General features: G+C 34.0%; 2 protein-coding genes across 2 annotated transcripts; both read right to left on the minus strand.

Moving 5' to 3' along the window:
• Positions 1–371: 371 nt before the first annotated feature.
• LOC147385792 (Ribophorin I) lies at positions 372–7,859 on the minus strand. Its single transcript, XM_086422797.1, has 8 exons — positions 7,689–7,859; positions 7,154–7,198; positions 6,301–6,932; positions 4,531–4,678; positions 2,799–2,978; positions 2,602–2,670; positions 2,365–2,454; positions 372–732 (listed from the first exon to the last, which is right to left on the minus strand). The coding sequence occupies exons 1-8, from the start codon at positions 7,812–7,814 to the stop codon at positions 607–609; spliced, it is 1,416 nt and encodes a 471-aa protein (XP_086278923.1). The 5' UTR covers positions 7,815–7,859; the 3' UTR covers positions 372–606.
• Positions 7,860–12,505: 4,646 nt separating this feature from the next.
• LOC147385793 (Nucleotide/sugar transporter family protein) lies at positions 12,506–17,383 on the minus strand. The gene is made up of 9 exons (XM_086423829.1): positions 17,160–17,383; positions 17,026–17,060; positions 15,677–15,814; positions 15,295–15,479; positions 15,113–15,180; positions 14,883–15,015; positions 14,463–14,624; positions 13,210–13,482; positions 12,506–12,869 (listed from the first exon to the last, which is right to left on the minus strand). Exons 3-9 carry the CDS (start codon positions 15,795–15,797, stop codon positions 12,753–12,755), a joined length of 1,059 nt encoding a protein of 352 aa, XP_086279955.1. The 5' UTR covers positions 15,798–15,814; positions 17,026–17,060; positions 17,160–17,383; the 3' UTR covers positions 12,506–12,752.
• Positions 17,384–17,691: the final 308 nt, after the last annotated feature.

A 17,691-nucleotide genomic window follows, 5' to 3' on the forward strand; every position in this document is an offset into this window, starting at 1 on the left:
ATTTTGGCAGAAATGTAGGGGCGTGAAATAAATTCAAAATGCCATGTGTCTTGTAACGAAGAGGTTCCTTAAAAATTTGAAGCGGATTGCCCGCTTAAAAGTTGGACTCATAAATAATAGGTAAGAACCAGCAACAAAATAAATTATTGAATGTCAACCATCTTAAACTAGAATAACATGCACATTTAATGGGAATCATCTTCAATATGCCACAAAACAGTAAATCACCCCAAACGAGGGAATCGGGTTTCATTCTCCTGGTTTAAGCGTGTTCAAATGATTCAGTTTTTTGCAGAGGCAGCTCTCCCATATTTCATTGATGAAATGGTGCGAGAGTCTAATATGGCTACCAAATGGAACAACAATGCAAATGACCTCAACTACCACCAATTTTCATTAGACACTCAACTATGCAAACCTTACAAAAAGTACATGGCTTCTTGCCATCTGGTTTCTGCAAAAATGACATTTGATAATATGCACCAGTTTCACAAGCCAAGCTTCTCAAAGTAAAAAAGGTCTTTCCCGTAATGATATATGTTACGAATTCTAATATAGTACTTCGCTAATTTACCAAAGCTAACCTTTCTGCTCAAATATCTGGTTTTATGACTTGCGGATAGAGAGATCAATGTGTAGGTAAGCTACACAAGCAATGAAAAATAAGAAGAATACAGATACCAACATCAATGGTTCTGCAAGCATGAAAATAGGGTTGAACTTGTAATAAACCTGAAAAAGTAACAAAACAAAATCCATTACGATAGAGATAGAAACAGCCGAGGATAAGAAAAATGTTTGAACTGGGTTTACTATAATGCCATAAAGGTGGACTGGCGTTATAATGGTGGGATCAACTGTTCATGTTACTTAACATTAGAAATTGTTTTGAAAAAAACAAAAAAGAAGACATGGAAACTGAAATGAAATGAAACTTTTGCAAACTGTTAGAATACCCATTAATTATTTGCAAAAATGTATTATTTTAAATTTAAAACCATTATTTTGAAATTGTTATTCTAAATTTGCATTCGGAATAAACAGGCCATTAGTAGTGGAGGCCAATTATGGTGCAATCAATAAACAAATAGAATGGGGTATTATAGTTAGAAGAGCATTATAACTATTCCTTATAAGATATGGCTTAAGAGTATCAGCAATACGTTGTTTTACACTTTGTTTGGATTGAGAGAAATGAAGAGAAAAGAAAACAAAACAAAACAAAGAGAGAAGAAATCCAGTTTCTTTCCATCTTGTTTGGTTTAAGAGAAAAAAGGGTAGAGTTGTAATTTTTAGTACTCTTATTAGTCATGAACATTTCTTTTCTCTCCAAATTGGAGAGAAAAAAGAGAGAAAAAACTGGCCCGTTTTTCTCTCTCCACTTAACAATCCAAACAAAAGAAATGGAGAGAAACTCACTTTTTTTCTTTTCTCTCAATCCAAACACACCATTACGCTATGTTTGGATTGAGAGAAATGGAGAGAAGAGAAAATAAATAAGTTTCTCTCCATTTATCTAGTTTCGATTGTTAAGTGGAGAGAGAAGATAAAAGAATTGGAGAGAAAAAATGTGAGTTTTCTTTCTCTTCAAAAGTGGAGAGGAGGAGAGAAACCCTTTTAAAATATTTTATAATTCCAACTCTGCACCTAGATCTTTTAAGATATTTTCAAAAGTTCCAAAGTTGTCCCAAGTTCTATCCTGTCAATCCAAACATGGTGGAGAGAAATTAAGCTTCTCTTATCTTCTCTTCTCTTACACTGTGTTTGGATTGAGAGAAATGGAGAGAAGAGAAGAGAAAATAAATGAGTCTCTCTCTATTTCTCTTGTTTGGATCGTTAAGTGGAGAGAAACCCTTTTAAAATATTTGATAAATCCAACTCTACCCCTAGATTACTTTTAAGATATTTTAAATTTTCAAAATTGTCCAAGTTCTCTCTTGTCAATCCAGACAAGGTGGAGGGAAATTGAGTTTCTCTTCCCTTCTCTTCTCTTCTCTTCTCTTAATGAGTTTCTCTTCTCTCCGCTTCTCTCAATCCAAACACAGCTCTTAAAATGGTGGTTAAAGTGATACGGCATCATAATAGACCAAAAGGGTAGCCAACGCATTAATGACTTGAAGCATACATATTAACGGAGGTTATGACCTTTGAATGAATGGAGTGGCAGAAGGAGGTTCATCTATTAGGACAAGTCTTGGCTGATGATGATCAAACTCATAAGCCAACCAAGACAACTTGGTTTAGTTCAGCTTAAACTATCAATTTTAATAAATCAGGAGACTTCATAGCCTTAAAAAAGTAGAGCTCAAGAACTGTAAGGGTACATTTTTAAATCATCGTTGGCCTATAATGGGTTGAAATTACCTGGAAAGGAGTATTGTGCTCGGGAACTACATTTTCCTTCTTGAGAACCACCACCGTCCTTCCAACAACATCAAGGTATGAATAACTAGTCTGCAGAAGATCCATGAAACAATGTTCAGTAAGATGATTGCAATCCATATTTCAAATATTCAAGTATGATAATATATATCTCATTATCTTAACATCGTTATAAAAACCTTTTTTATTGGATAAGTTAATATATCAGAAACAAATTACCTCCAGATGTTGCTCCACTGTGAAAGGAACTACAGCAGATGGGTCTTTTGATCCCTCTGGCAGCACTACCTGAATCATAAGAGAGTCTAGCTTCAGCCAATGTTCAACAGTAAGTAGTTCATACAGATTCAACATCTCTGACAAGCAAAGAAAAAGAAATGTGGGAGATCATTTCAAGTATATAATACGAAGCTTACTTTTATAGTCAACTTGTCAACCACTGTATCGACAAGAGAGCATCCGAAACTGAAGTTAAGGAAACGCCTTCCATCAGATGACTCAAACAGGAAATCTTCCAATGGTAGCCCATAACCAATGATGTAAGTAGCTTTCCAACCTCCAAACAATGGATACCGTGGTTCTAGTTCGAGTTCTGACTGTGCAGAACCAGAAGCATCAAGTCAGAATAATTTGATACAGAAAGAGTTCTCCAACAAGAATAGTGTGAAAGCTTTCCTCAGTAGTTTCTGAAGATCCCGAACACAATACCAAAATGATCTTTTTTACATTAGCAATAACAGCATTCCAGTGCTCTATCCAAAACCGTAAGAAAAATCCTGTACTTATTTAAGAAGAACAAGTTCCTTGGATTGCACAGAAAATACATGAATTCAACATTGAATTTATATAGATCGACTGCATTAATACTTATGAATGGATAAAAGTTAGAACTAAAGAACAATCATGGAGAAGATAAAAGTCACCATTTGTGGGATTTGGGACAATAAGGTCTAATAAAGAAGACTGACATCGACACACGCATTGGTGACTGACGCTGATACAAAACCAATAGGCCGACACGTCCATTCCAGACACACACATGCATTGATAAACGCCCTCTCTCTGTACTTCTTACTCCCCCCCCCCCCACACACACACACACACCCCCCTTCTTTTCATTTCTTATTCTGTTCCTTCCTTATTTTTTCATCTTTGTTTGAAAACATCTGCCCAACCCACTAGCCAGAGTTGGGCCTGGATTGAGTGAAGTGCAACTTGGGATGGGCTCAGGCTGAGCACCTGCGTCTCAACCTCAGGTTGGGCTTGGGCTTGGGTTGAGGAGTTAGAAGCTCATGGTGAGCACTAGTTGACCCTCTACTTGACCGAGATGCACTGCTAAGTGCCATCTTGTCCTCATGAAGATCATGATCATCTGCAAAATTATAGCTGGAAATAGAAGTTATGAATAATATAAGGTTTTTTGGAAATGTGTGTTACCATGTATCCAACACAAGTCGAACATGGAAAAGTCTTTAAAAAATGAGTCCTTGCTAGGTCTGATATTTTAGTGATGAGTAGGGGATTTTAATAAAATAATAACAACAAATTATTAGTACTCCCTTACACTGTAAATGCTTGATCCAAGCATGTTGCGAAAACGGTATACTTACATGCTATTTCTCAAGTAAGAAATTGGAAAGTTGAGAAACATTAAATGCATCATGGCTTCTTTAGTATACAATATAGCCAAAAAATGTCAAAAGCATCATCATCATCGAAGCCTTACTCCAATGATTTAGGGACGGCTAAACGAATCTTGTTCCTCTGTTTTGTCCAGACCCACGTCTTATGTTATTGAAAGTGCTTTCATATCCAAATGTCACTCTCTCTTCAACGTTCTCATGGGTCTTCACTCGTTCTTTTAGAACCTTCAACATGCACATTCCTTAAACCATCTCAAACGACTTTCTCCTAGTTTATCGCCTATTGCATTTTTTGTGAATGCATTAATTTTTAATTTTATATTTCCTAGTACTTCTACTCATTCATCTCAGCATTCTCATCTCTTCTATGTTCAATCTCAAAAAATGCAAAAAACATACCTTTCCAAAAGAGTACAAGTAAACTCTTATGAAATTAGTTGCATGTCAATGATTAATATGAATCTCTAAAATAACCAAAATAGAAGATGTTGTAACTTGTAAATACCTTTTGATTGTCAGAACGTAAATGTGAAGTTGAGATGTTCCCTATTTCATCTCGATAGTATACAGAATGCACCCGAGGGGGTAATATTGCAAGGAGATGCTTAAATGAAGATACACCACTAATAGATGGTTTCGATTGATATTCAACCCTGCCAAAATTAAGCTTATAAAATCAGGACACAATGAACTTAAAATGGAAACAAATGCAATATAAGGTTATAAAAAAAATAAAGCTCTAAATATTTCATGAACCAAAGAGAGAGACCTATATACATTCCTCGATTGAAGATATTGGTCCCTATTTATCACAAAATGAACAATTCTTGGTAATGAAATATTTGCACATAGGTTAGTCATTCTTTTTTAACAAATCAAATGCTGTCTTAAATGACTTTTCATAATTTTAAGTGCTTTTGCCTCCCAGAAAGCTTGTTTATTCCATAGTTCCCAAAGAAGAGAATGAGTGTGGACAAAAGTGCCAGGAAATGGCCTTTAAAGTAGGAAACAAGTGGAAAATGTTAAGGCAAACTACAGGGAAACAAATCAGAAATGAGTAAGATATGACATTGAAATCTTATAGATCTAATTATTTTGGATCATTTACATTATTGTTCATCATGGATACCTTTCAAATGTACCCATTGTTGTGGAAAAAAGTTATAGAACTACCCCAAATTCAGGGAATCAAATCACAACTATTTCCAAGGAAACACTTATTCTTGCAGGGAAACACGTCCATATAAATATTGTTCATTCTTATCCACCAACTTTAATTTAAGGGAAGATTGTCATCCATCACCTTGGACTTCTAGGGGAAATGATGAAAGCCTAGAGCTGAAATTTGGAGGATCTAGGGAGAGAAGAAAGGTCAGCTTTTAAGGGTGTGGTTGTGTGATTATTAGCTATGCCAATCAGATGTGCCTAGGGAAGCATAAAAATTTCTACCCAAGATACTTCCTCCTTGTTCACTCCATGGATGCATCTGTACCCAGCTCTAGATCAATGATTTCCAATACATTGTATGAAAATCAAAATTGAACAAACTTGAAGGAAATTCAAACTATGGCCGCACACTAGGATGTGGTGTAGATTAGAGATATGCTAGTCCTCTAAGTATTAGAGACTCTTCATTTAAGATATGCTAGCCCTCCATAGTGAGGACCTTGCTCTGATTTTATTTTTTTTCATTAATGTCATTTATAATCATAGATCAAGAGTGCATAGTTGTATGTCAAAAAGTGGAACTATTTTCCTCAAAAATATTTTGTTGATACTTTTGATATTTTTCCTCAAAAATGATCTTTGAAATTCTTCATGAACAATCTCTCCCAAGTTTTGATAGAGAAGAAATCCTTGATTAATTGTCAAATTCTCAGATCAGAAACTTTCATTTTCAAATCATGCAATGAAAGGAGACCTATAAGGTGGTTTTTGTGAGTCATAACTTGGCCTTTTGACTTCCAAGTGACCTTATGAATAAAGAAATTGCCAGTCATGTCAAGGAAAAGAATATCAATAATTATTATCAATCCTTCTTCTAACAAAAAGAGATGCACTTTGTAGGATGATGGATTCTCTATTATATATATATATATTTCCGGATAAGTGACATACTCTCCCACATGATAAACTAAACTTGGCCTATAAATGTAATAAGAAATCCATTCCAACAAGGAATGGACATTAAACTGGTTAAGCGTCCGATGATTCCAGCAATCTACAAAAGATAATAAAGAATATATATATAGACGCAAGTAACAGCTAAGCTAACCTTGAAAAGATACCCTTGTGTTGAGCACCCCCATGAACCAGCTTGTAATGGTCTGTAATTTGAAGGCTGCCCCAATGAGATATTTCTACTTCGCGTACAAGTTCCTCAACAACAGCAAATGGATTGTTATTCTCGAAATGAACAATTATGGGAGAAAATGAATAAGGAGAACGGTCATTGTACCGCCCATACTTCAGTTCGGTACCCACGCGGTTAGTAGGATCCACTCTCGTATAAGATTCCATCCTAGTACTTGGTGTTTTAATATATGTTGTCTGTTCTTTAATATGATACGGAGACAATATTAATGCACTATCACGGTAATAAACCAATTGAGACTCTGATTGGCTGATCTCTGCTGGGAAAGGTTCTAGAGAATGTGTTAAAACATAAAGCACTTCAAGATTTACAGTTTCACCAGTGTTCAGTGGATTGGGCAGAGAGATTGAGAAGAATTTAGCTCCATTTGGTGCATCGGATAGCTCGGTGGGGTTTACAGTAAGGGGTACATGAGTTTTCTTTTTCCGTTTCCCTACAGTTTTTGCTGCTTTGACGAGTGCTAAATGTTCAACTTGGGTAGGTGGGAAAGCAAGAAAAATTTCAGATGCAGGAGATGTCCCAGTATTTTCAACCTGAAAGAGATCCATTAATCATGTATGAATGCTGGATCATAAGTAAATCTTGAAATGGAAATCATAGAAAACATAATAAAACAATCGATGGCATGGTAATTTGAAGGTCATTCTTAAGGTTTCAATCAGTAACATAGCATGGAAGTTTCTGTAATTTTCCGAATAACATATAGAATTCAAATGTAAATCATTTAAAAGATTATAAAGATGGAAAAAATTACCTTCAACGTCAGGAAAACCCGTACAATGTGAGAGCTTACGTCAATCTGCATCGGTTATCAGTAGATTAATGGTGAGACTCATAATCATTGGACTGATTTCATTGCACAAACTAAGAAATCAAAAGATAGAATCTTCAAGTATCCAAACAAATGATAGATCAATATATGGTATCACTTACCTTACAACCAAAGATTATTTAAGATCAAAGGAAATCTATTTTCTAGGTAAGTTCATTAGACACAGAGATCTGTTGAACTTCCAATTATCAAAAATAACATTTTTTTTGAATCTAAACCGATAACTTTATAAGATTAACTTAAGAAAATTATAATTAGCATATTTCCGAAATCTAAATCAAAAGAATTTAAAATTCAATTAACGAATTTTATATGAATCTATCAGAAAAATATGCAGGTTATCTTCAAATGACATCAAAATAAACCCTAATTAGGGATTTGCACAGATTATCAGCTCAACTCAACATGGAAAGATATCATCATAAAAAATAAAAATTCGATCGATTTGAAAACTTACTCTTCGTTCTGCGTTGCTTATCGAAAGTTCCTGCAAAGAAGAAGTAGAAAAGGAGATCGCAACAAACGATTGAACCGCTAACATAGATAAAATTAGGGCAAGTCGAACCCTAAGCAGACCTGCCATGGCTGGATTGACTGCTGCTTCTATTAGAACTTGGAAGACTTTTGTATATAGGTCATTCGTAGAAGTCTCTTATGGTAGGTGTTTGGATGCAATGTAGATTTGATCTGGTCAGGTTCAACTCGCTACAAGATCTTAAGAATCTGATTGTCCCTATACCAAGCCCGGATTGGCCCAACTCATAGAAACACGAAATCCCAACCGTTAAAATATGAATTCGAACGGTTAACGTTTATCTCAATGTTATTTAATATATCCTAACTCAATAAAAATGCGTATATAAAGAAAAATACAAATCAAATATAGAGATACTTGTGGATCAATCTTATCCCAATCTTGTGCCACCATGAATTTTATCCTCAGAGGTATGGAAATGATTTTTTTTTTTTAACTCAGCCAACTCAAGACCATAGTGATCTTATCTCAGATTTTCAAAATCTTGAATAAATTTTTAAGGGATGTTATTTTATCACACTATAAAATATGAATAAACCCATAAATAATTTGTGGGACATAAAGATTGTGATAAAAATTGCTAGTGCAATTTGGTAGGATATAAGGTCCACACACAACCCCACTTTATTGTATTCTCTCTCCTCTCTTTCAACCCACACAACCCCAAGTAGGTTGGATCATTCAACCCATATGAGTTGAGTGTTGGGTAGGGTTAAGGGGCGTGGGTATTTGGTTAAGAGAATGATTTATATAAGGGATTAGGTTGTTAGGTTTTGAAAAGATTGAGAAAATTGTGACAAGTATCCCAAAGGTGTAAGTTAAATGAGTTGATTAATGAGAAGGAGTGTGTGTTAAGTTGCTTTTGATGAAGTGATTGGGGTATATTATGACATGGGTGTGGGTTGAATTATTTTTTTTAAATGATGATACGGTTGGTTAAGAGAATTTGGGAAGTGAAGGTGGTGGAGACAAGTGTCCCCTTTGATGATCGAGGGTTGCATGAACCTTAATTGGTGGTGATCATGGATATGGATATGGATAAGGGTATGAATTTTATGATTGAGCTTTTGACTTGATGAAGGTTTAAGTCTTAAGATTGGCTTAAGTCTAGGGTTGTGGTTAGAGTTAGGTTGCATTAGTTTGAGTTAGGTTATGTTAAGGCATTGGTTAGGATTAGATTTGCTTTATGATGAGATTAAAATGAGATTTAGGGGGTTGAATATTAGTGGGCCTTAAGTGGGCTTAGAATGTGTTCGAGTTTTTGATTAGAGGGGTAAAATGTTGAAAAGGTGGTGAGTTTAGAAGACCTTATTGTGGATCCATGAGACCATTAGGGATCTTAGGCCTTTTGATTTGATCAAAATGCCAAATTTCAAATATTTCGATTTTTTAAGTTTGTTGACGAATTTGCTAGAAAAATTGATATTTTTTGTTCTTTCGACTGGGGACCTGTTCAACTTGTGGTGTCTATAACTGCCTCTATTTACTAGAGTTGCGTGCAAAGAACTGCAAATAATAGACTGAACCCCTGTTTGTACGGGACTGAAAGTTCTTGTTAAAAATACGATTTCAAAACATTGAGTGGATTGAAGATTTTTTATTTGTTTATAGAAAGTGGCTACCCAAGCATAGGGTCTGACATGGTGGGCCTTAAAATTCCTCGATCTTGTGGCACATAGCTCGTTTGAAATCTCGGATTTGATGAGTTTTGAAATTCGAGTGTTTCTGATCGTGTTTCGACTAATCAAAATAAAATGCATCTTGAAAGGATTTTTTGAAATTCTTGATTTTTTTTTATTTTTGATTTTTGATTTTTGATTTTTGATTTTTGATTTTTTTTAAATAAGATACATTCAAATAATAAAAAAAAAATTGGATGAACTAAGGTGCTTGTGAAGATCCTTTAATAGGTTTACATGTAAAAGTTTTTCAAACTCACCGTAACACTCTCTGATTGCAATGGTTGAAAAAATAAAAGAAAATATAATCCTCCTAAACTTTGAGTTTGACAGGGATGAAATCTGTTATAAATAAGACAGTCTCTCAAGCTAGGAGTCTGACATGGATTAAACCGATTGTGAAAAATAGATATGAGATTTGCAATCTAAGTGCGTTTAGACAAGAATGATTTGATATCTTTTGTTGTAAATGACAAACATGTGAAATCTAAAGATCGAAATTATTTTTCCTTAATTTTTTTTTTCAAGTTGAGAATATCGTATAATTTATATTCATGTGACAAAGAGTAACATGTAATTTAAACTCTTATTGAGGAGCATCATACAATTTAGACTCTTATTGAGGAGTAACATGCAATTTAGGCTTGTACTGGGTAGTATCATACAATTTAGACTCTTGTTAAAGAGCAATACACAATTTATGCTCTTGATAGGGAGTAACGTGCAATTTAGGCTCATATTGGAGAGCAAAATGTACTTTAGGCTCTTACTGAGGAGAAACAATCAGTTTTATGCTCTTATTGAGGAGAAACAAGTAATTTTAGGCTCTTACTAATGAGCAATGAACAATTTCAGGGTTTTACTGAGGAGCGATATGCAATTTAGACACTTGCAAATGAGCAATAAGCAGTTTTAGATTTTTGCTGAGGAGCGAGATGTAGTTTAGGCTCTTACAAAAGAGTAACAAACATTTTTAGACTCTTACTGAGGTGTTTATGCAAAATAATTTTGATAATTATTAGACTTGGGTAATTCGATATTTATTTTTAAGGAATAAATTAAACTTTTCGTCACAGGCCCAAAATACTAGTACGCATTATACATGCAGAAATCCCAAGAGACACAACCCCACTTTGTTATCTTTCTTCTTCTCTTCCTCTTTAATTTTATTATCTTTTCTCTTCTCCCTATACCCTTCTAACTTTGTTATCTTTCTTCTGTTACACTTTTAACCCCAGTGGTTCAAACAAACAACATATCTTGAAGATAGTGGTCCTTTATCTTATACTCATTTTCTACTATATTATTTTTTTTTCTTTTTAATAATATTCTTTTAAATTTATTATTTTTCATTTTGCATTCTCAAACTCTAGTTTTGATTTAAAATCACACCATACATAAATGAGATTTGAGTCTCCAAATCTCATTCACTACTTCATGGTATGATTTTATAACAAAATCACTAGTGAGATTTAGTCACATTTTAAGGTGTAGTAATATCATGCGACTCGACTCTTGGAGAACTCGTCATCAAACTCTACAAATCTATTTGGGTGCTTTTGTTTCATCAATCTAAGGGTAGTTTTTATTCTTATTCCTTGTTTTTACACGCTTATATAAATTGGTCTAGGAGTATTCCTACTCTTTGATAATACATCCACAATCAATTTTAGATGGAAATTAAACAATCACTTTAAAATACAGGGAAGCAAATCCTCTGTAGTACACGATCGTGTAGTACATTTTAAACGGAAGAACGCCCCATCAGCGATAAAATTAGATCTCACACCTAAAATCTAGGAGAGCTCATTTTTAAAGACATGAATCCACATTAAAAAAATTAGTTTTTAATTAATTTATTTTTTTAATCAGATCCAAGTCATGAAAAAATGTTGTTGAGATGTTAATTTTTTTTAAATAGCTAAGTCAGATGAACCCAATCCCTCTCTCTTTTAAGAAAAACCCTCGATTCTTTATCTCATCCACAACTATGTTGGGAATGAAAAATAGCATTGATATATTTTATATTTATGCTATTTCGTATCCATAATGAAAATCTTGATATAATCTAAAATCAAACATTCATCTCAACGACAAAAATTCCTCTGGGAAATTGCCAAATTTTATGATAAATTTAGAGAACTGTTATTGTCACCATGGGCGGATGCATATAGTGGGGGCACTTGCCCCACAAGAATTTTCAAAGTTGATGGAATAGTGAGCTATTGCGACAGATTTTAGTGGCTGATAAAAAAAATTTACCTCTATTGCCCCTAAAAATTTATTTCCATTTTTAGTTGCCCCCACAACTATTTTTTTTTTACTCTTAATTGTCCCCCACAAAATTTTTCAACATGGGCAAAATCTTGGCTTTGCCCCTGATTGTCACACCATCTTTTGCTAACACCACGCCACACCAACTGTCCGCAATTCTTTTGTGATTTTACATGGGAATTGGTGTGGAATTACCAAAAGTTGGAATGACAATAACAGCTCTCGAAATTTATCCAATAACATGTTTGGTGGTAACATCTCATAGTTGCTAGGCTCATGGAGAGGTGGTAGCCAAAATCAAAAAGTAACATTTTTCAAAAGTTGGGGGTATTTAGAAAGAAGTTCCTTCCTCAGGTTCATTGACTAATTTTTCAAAAATAAAATATATAGTTTCACTAAAAAATAAAATTAAGAAAATTATGTTGGAGATAATTAGAGTATGTACAATGGAAGATTAATAATGATAATGTGAGAAAGAGTACTTCAGTGAGATTTTGTGACTCTTAAAAGATAAAAGAAAAAGAGAATTAGAATAACATCTATTGAGAAAATAATTTTTCCATCTTGACATGAAAACATTCTCTAATCCAACTTTCTTAGAAAATGATTTTTCTTTTAGTCAGGACAAGAAAATGTTAATCATGTTATTCTCGCACGATTATTTTCATTCCAAAACTAAAACAAATTCTCGTTTCAACATTTTCCAAGATGCAATCAAACAATTATTATTATCATCATTCCAAAATTAAAAACCGATTCTCTTTTAAACATTTCCGACAAAATAAGTCTCTTGAGAAAATGTTTTCCTTGCATTCATAGGCACCATTAATAATCATTGTCCTTTCCAAATGACCAAAATGTCCTTGGGACAATAAAATCAAAATTTATCAACATTTGATCTCTCTCTCTCTCTCTCTCTCTCTACATACATAGAGCCAAGTAGATAGAATTTATTTAAAGAATAAAAATGTCATTTACACTCAACAAACTGTCTTGAAAGGGAAGAAGGTCTTCTTAATACTTACTCTGCCACTTAAACTAGAGAGTCCTTGTTAATGGTCCCATTAGATTTCTTCACTTCATGGCTTTCTTTATCTTGGTGGCTCATGTTCTTACCAGCCAAAAGTGGTGTAGTCTCCTTATCTTTAATCTGATACAATATCAAATCAATGGGTTTAATTCAATCACAAAACCCATCCTAATTATGCATTAAAATTACTGAAAAAAACACTTCTATTGCCACACCAACTTTTGCTTATAACATCAATCTTACAAATTAAATTACCTACCCAAACTGTAGAGATCCATTCATTGTTTTTTGATGATCACACTCACATTTATTCTTCTTCTTCCATAAGACATAGACCAAGCTCTTATTTCTTTGCTTGGATGTGATGAGCAATTTCATTAAATTGATGTATTACAAGTAAAAGTTGGTGTGGCAATAGAATTTCTCTAAACATTTTTTTAGAAAGAGAGAGATGGGATACCTGAGAAGCAGGTGAGAGCTCACTGGTTTGTTTCTTTTTGTGCTCATGGGTGCAGAAGTAAGAGTACAAGCCCATCCCAAAAATGGCAACTAAAATGCCGACGATGTTCCTCTCTGTGAATGGGTCATGTAGTAGTGTATAACCGAAGGCAAGGACAAGGCATGTTTTCAGATGGCCGAGCACTTGATATGTCACGGGCGATGTCTTTCCAAGTACTAAGAAGGTGCTGAAGTTCACAGAGACAGATATAACACATGAAAGAATGATGAATGCCTGCACATGACAGTAGACACATGTCATACATCATGGGATGAAATCTACCATGTATGCATTACCATGTCTAATGGTAATCCCCCATTGTTTGTCTACAATTATATTCGAAATATAAAATTTAATTCAAATTTCTTTCCCAAGTATACTTAATTTCGTGTGATATCTATGATACAATGTTCAAGTACTTTTTTGGGGTCTATAGAAGCGCTCCCGAAAATAAAATTGTGGGGCATTTGGTGAAATCGACTAAAAAACAATTTCTATATCAATGTGTCACGAAGGAAGATGAAATGCAAGAGAGAACCATAGAAACAGTCTGGGATGTTTTTATTGTTAAATAAAACACAGAATTTTCAAGTCAATTTCCCTCAAAAGCAAGAAGCCAAAGATTGGGTCTCAGAAACTTTGGCTTATGACCCATCAAACATGCTCTTAACTCCAAAAAGTGCTTTTGACGGGTGAGGAGTTAAAATTGACCCTAAATATTGTGTCATACATGACCTAAAACAAGAACTTAGGTATATTAACTAACCCTAATTATGACATATTTCCATGTACATGTAGATTTAATTGAATGCTAACGTTCAAGACTTCATAGGGCCGTTAGCATTCTCCACCAAATTCGATTTCCAATAGTATCTCTCCTTATTTTGTCTTTTAGTGAAAAAGATAAGGTATGTTGGTCTTTTATGTACTAAATACTTAGTTATATGATAAATACTAAGGGCATTTTAGTCTTTTGACGTAAATGCCTTTTTTGTTGTAAATACTTTGACAATCAATGCTAAAATCATAAATGCATTTATTATGTAAAAGACAAACATACCCTTATTTTTTCACTAAAAGACAAAATTGAGAGAAGTATTATTGGAAAAGAATGTGGTAGAAAACACTAATGTCCCCATAAAGTCTTGGACGTTAGCATTCTCTTTTATATATTGTATGCAAAGGTTTATGATATCTCAAGACTAGTAAAATACCAAGACCACAGGAGAATATCTGTAGGCAAAGACATTTTGCTTGGTGAGGCACTGATCTACAAAAGGGCCCGAAACGAAAAGTATAGCAGCTTGAAATGGTGCAGAATGGTAGAGAAGCTGCGTCGAGGATACATTATGCCTCTTCTGTATAGTGTTGGTCAGCTGAATTAATTAGTACATGGTTAAAAGAAAACTTCCTTTGAATCTTTAAATATACCAAAATACGATTACATATAGTTCACTCTTCACAACCTAAGCAGGTGACCCACCAATCGGGACCATCCGATTGATGGACCACTTACATCATAGTTCCTGTTCTGTTGATCAATGGGCATGTTTATTGGATGAGTTGATGTGTTATAAGTAAAATTTTGTGTGGCATTATAAGTTCTCGAAGAAAAACATAAGAATCAAGGATACAATTTGACCAACACACGTGGTGGCGATCGCGAGAAGAGACAGAATTGACCCAAGAAGATTGAGTTGAAGATCAGTAATGGATGCAATGCCAACTCCAAGTAGTAAGACAAAAAGAGATAACCTAATCCTTTTGCTGCAACAATTGCAAGAAAATAAATAAAAGTGAGAGATCAAATCAAATATTACTTTAGCATATATTATAACTTGATTAATTAATTTAACATATAAACCTGAATTGTTTATTAAGGAAAATAGTCTCTAATAATACTGTGAAGGGTATTATTGCAAGCTTTGTCATCTGCAACATCAACACCAAAAGTTATAAATATATAAAGGTACACCAATTTTTTAACTTAAATCATAATAAACATTATGGGTATCAAGCCCATTGTTAAGGATTGGTGAACTCAACCTGGTAGAAGCCAATGGAATTGAACCCAAGACTCAAATTGAGAAGTCCAATGGACACGCCATTTAGGATTCCGAAGAGTATCACTGTCTTCATGTCGATCGATTTGCTCTCGAACACGTTGAAGCGTTGTGCCACGTGAAGGGTACAAAATGTAACCATCAGATGCCAACTAGTCAATGTGGTTGCTGCAAAAATGTGTGATCCACATTTTTTAGTTGGTCTTCGAAAATTCGTGATTGGAACGAAACCAAATCAAATTGAGTTTCAATTATGAAAGAGTCTAGAGGGGTCACATTTCAGATTGAAGTTTGAAATTTACTATTTTTAGTACATTTTTTTTTTAGTGGTTTTAAGGTTTTGAAAATGATGAACGAATTTTTACCGAAGGGGAAGCCGAGATTGCTCATCAAAGCTTTGTTGCAGATGACAATGGCCACTGATGATGCAACTGAAAGTGCAAGAGCACCAATAACCCCCAAGTGAAAACCATTACTTTCCCCCATCTTTCTTGCAACAAAACCTACAGAGAAATCATACATGGGAAATTACTAAAACAGCTATGCATTTATTTATCAAAATTATTGAACCAATCATGTTTTTTATATTTACTAAAAAAAGTCATATATAGGATTTCATAATTATATTTTCTTACAAAAATGGTCATTTGATGTCGATGAATTTACCTTGAAAAACACTTTCCTTCGTTAGAAAGTTTCCCGACCCCATCCATGTGGCATCCACAAAAACATGATTGGATATCACAAAGATGTAAATCACAAAATTTAAAGAAAAATTATTTTTCACCGTTGAATTTTAATTTTAAATTTGGGAATTTGGTAGGCATTCAGTTTCAATATCTTGGATCATAAAAAAAGAAAAAAAAAGTTTTTTCTTTTTTTCCCCCTTTTTGAATCTGAGTTTTTCCATGAAATTTAGAGGACTGTGGTATTGAAATCCTAAGGTGGCAATCAATGTGGGCCCCAAACGACCCTTAGTAAGATTTGAAATCTTACCAAGTTAGTCGAGCTAGCCTTACTCATTTACCTTTATGCTCTTGAATTGAATGTAGGTTCACATGAAAGTTTTGGTAGAACTTATCAATCATATACAAACAAGTTGCATTTTTCCAAGAAAATTACCTTTCCACCGATTTTAATGTGCAATTTTACAAACCGTGAAAATTTTTAAAAGATAGAAAATAAATTTTCTCAGTTTCAATAATCCAAGAATTATTCATGCGTACTTTCTGAATAATAATAATTATTATAGATGAATTATTCAATTTAATAATAACAAATATTGAATCCTCGTATTAAATCTTTATAAAAAATAAAAATAAATAAAAATAAAAAGGTGACAAAATCTAGTCATAATGTGAGAATAATTCAGGAACTCATCGAGTGGTCTCTTTGATATTAAACACTAGGCGTGGAAGTGTACGGTAATAAAGCATTAGAGTACTAGTAGTGCAAATGAACCTAGAAGGCTTTGAGAATGGGACCCACTTTTACTATTTCCTTAATCAAGAACAATCAACATGATAGGATGATCTCAACCATCGAAATATTAGTGAAAAATAAACAAAAACTAAAAATCTGTTCTATTAGAAGTTTAATCTTAAAATTAATGCTGATTTTTTTTTTATTGTTTAAGAAAACCCATTTAAGAAACACAAAATTAGACATTGGGTTTTTCTAAATGACAAATAGGTCCCTAAGAAGTAAAATATACCTTTAGAAATCTTGAATGGTTCTGACTTCTGAGCCCTGAAAATTCACAAAGAACGCCTCAATTCAAAATTCTTTGATTTTAATATAAATTGAATAAAATCAAATTGTCAAACAACATGCTTGAGAGAGAGAGACCTTGAGAGACGACTGAGTTGTGGCTGTTACAATCCCATAAAAACCATAAAACAGACTGTTGAGATGGTTAGTGTGAGATCTCGGTGAGGGAATGGACGGCCGAGATTCACAGAAATGTGATGAAGGTGGCGGAAGAGCTCGAACACAGAAGGAGAGAGGCGTGGCTTGTCAGAGAATGTAGGCTTTGCGTCCTTTTATTTTTGATTTCTGAGTTTGGTAATAACGTCGTCAGTGTATGTATTTCCTCACGCGGCCTATTCTAGGAGAAAGTTAGCGGCAAATAGAAGCAAATAAACGGTTTTTTTTAACATGGCCGTCACTTTGGTGAGATTTCGGAACTTAAATGACTCATATGCCCTTAAGAGATTTGAAAAACTATTATTAATAAAGGTTCATTAATTCCACAACTACCCACTCAGGAATTCTCCCATTCTTTCATGTAAAAATACTAGAAAAATGGATTGAAGCTCGGATTGGGCTTGGTTTGGCCCACAACCTGATCCACCCATGCTACACCCTTAGTTAGGTCATG

The sequence above is a fragment of the Akebia trifoliata genome, chromosome 14 (genome assembly GCF_017979445.1).
Source record: "Akebia trifoliata isolate Shusen 1 chromosome 14, ASM1797944v1, whole genome shotgun sequence".
NCBI lineage: Eukaryota > Viridiplantae > Streptophyta > Magnoliopsida > Ranunculales > Lardizabalaceae > Akebia > Akebia trifoliata.

Coding starts and splice junctions, on each gene's coding strand:
- LOC147385792 (XM_086422797.1), bottom strand. CDS start 7,814: ATGGCAGGTCTGCTTAGGGTTCGACTTGCCCTAATTTTATCTATGTTA. Junction 7,199..7,688: donor TAAGCAACGCAGAACGAAGA/GTAAGTTTTCAA, acceptor TAACCGATGCAG/ATTGACGTAAGCTCTCACAT. Junction 2,671..2,798: donor TTGACAAGTTGACTATAAAA/GTAAGCTTCGTA, acceptor CTTATGATTCAG/GTAGTGCTGCCAGAGGGATC.
- LOC147385793 (XM_086423829.1), bottom strand. CDS start 15,797: ATGGGGGAAAGTAATGGTTTTCACTTGGGGGTTATTGGTGCTCTTGCA. Junction 15,016..15,112: donor TTCCTTAATAAACAATTCAG/GTTTATATGTTA, acceptor CAATTGTTGCAG/CAAAAGGATTAGGTTATCTC. Junction 12,870..13,209: donor AGCTCTCACCTGCTTCTCAG/GTATCCCATCTC, acceptor ATATTGTATCAG/ATTAAAGATAAGGAGACTAC.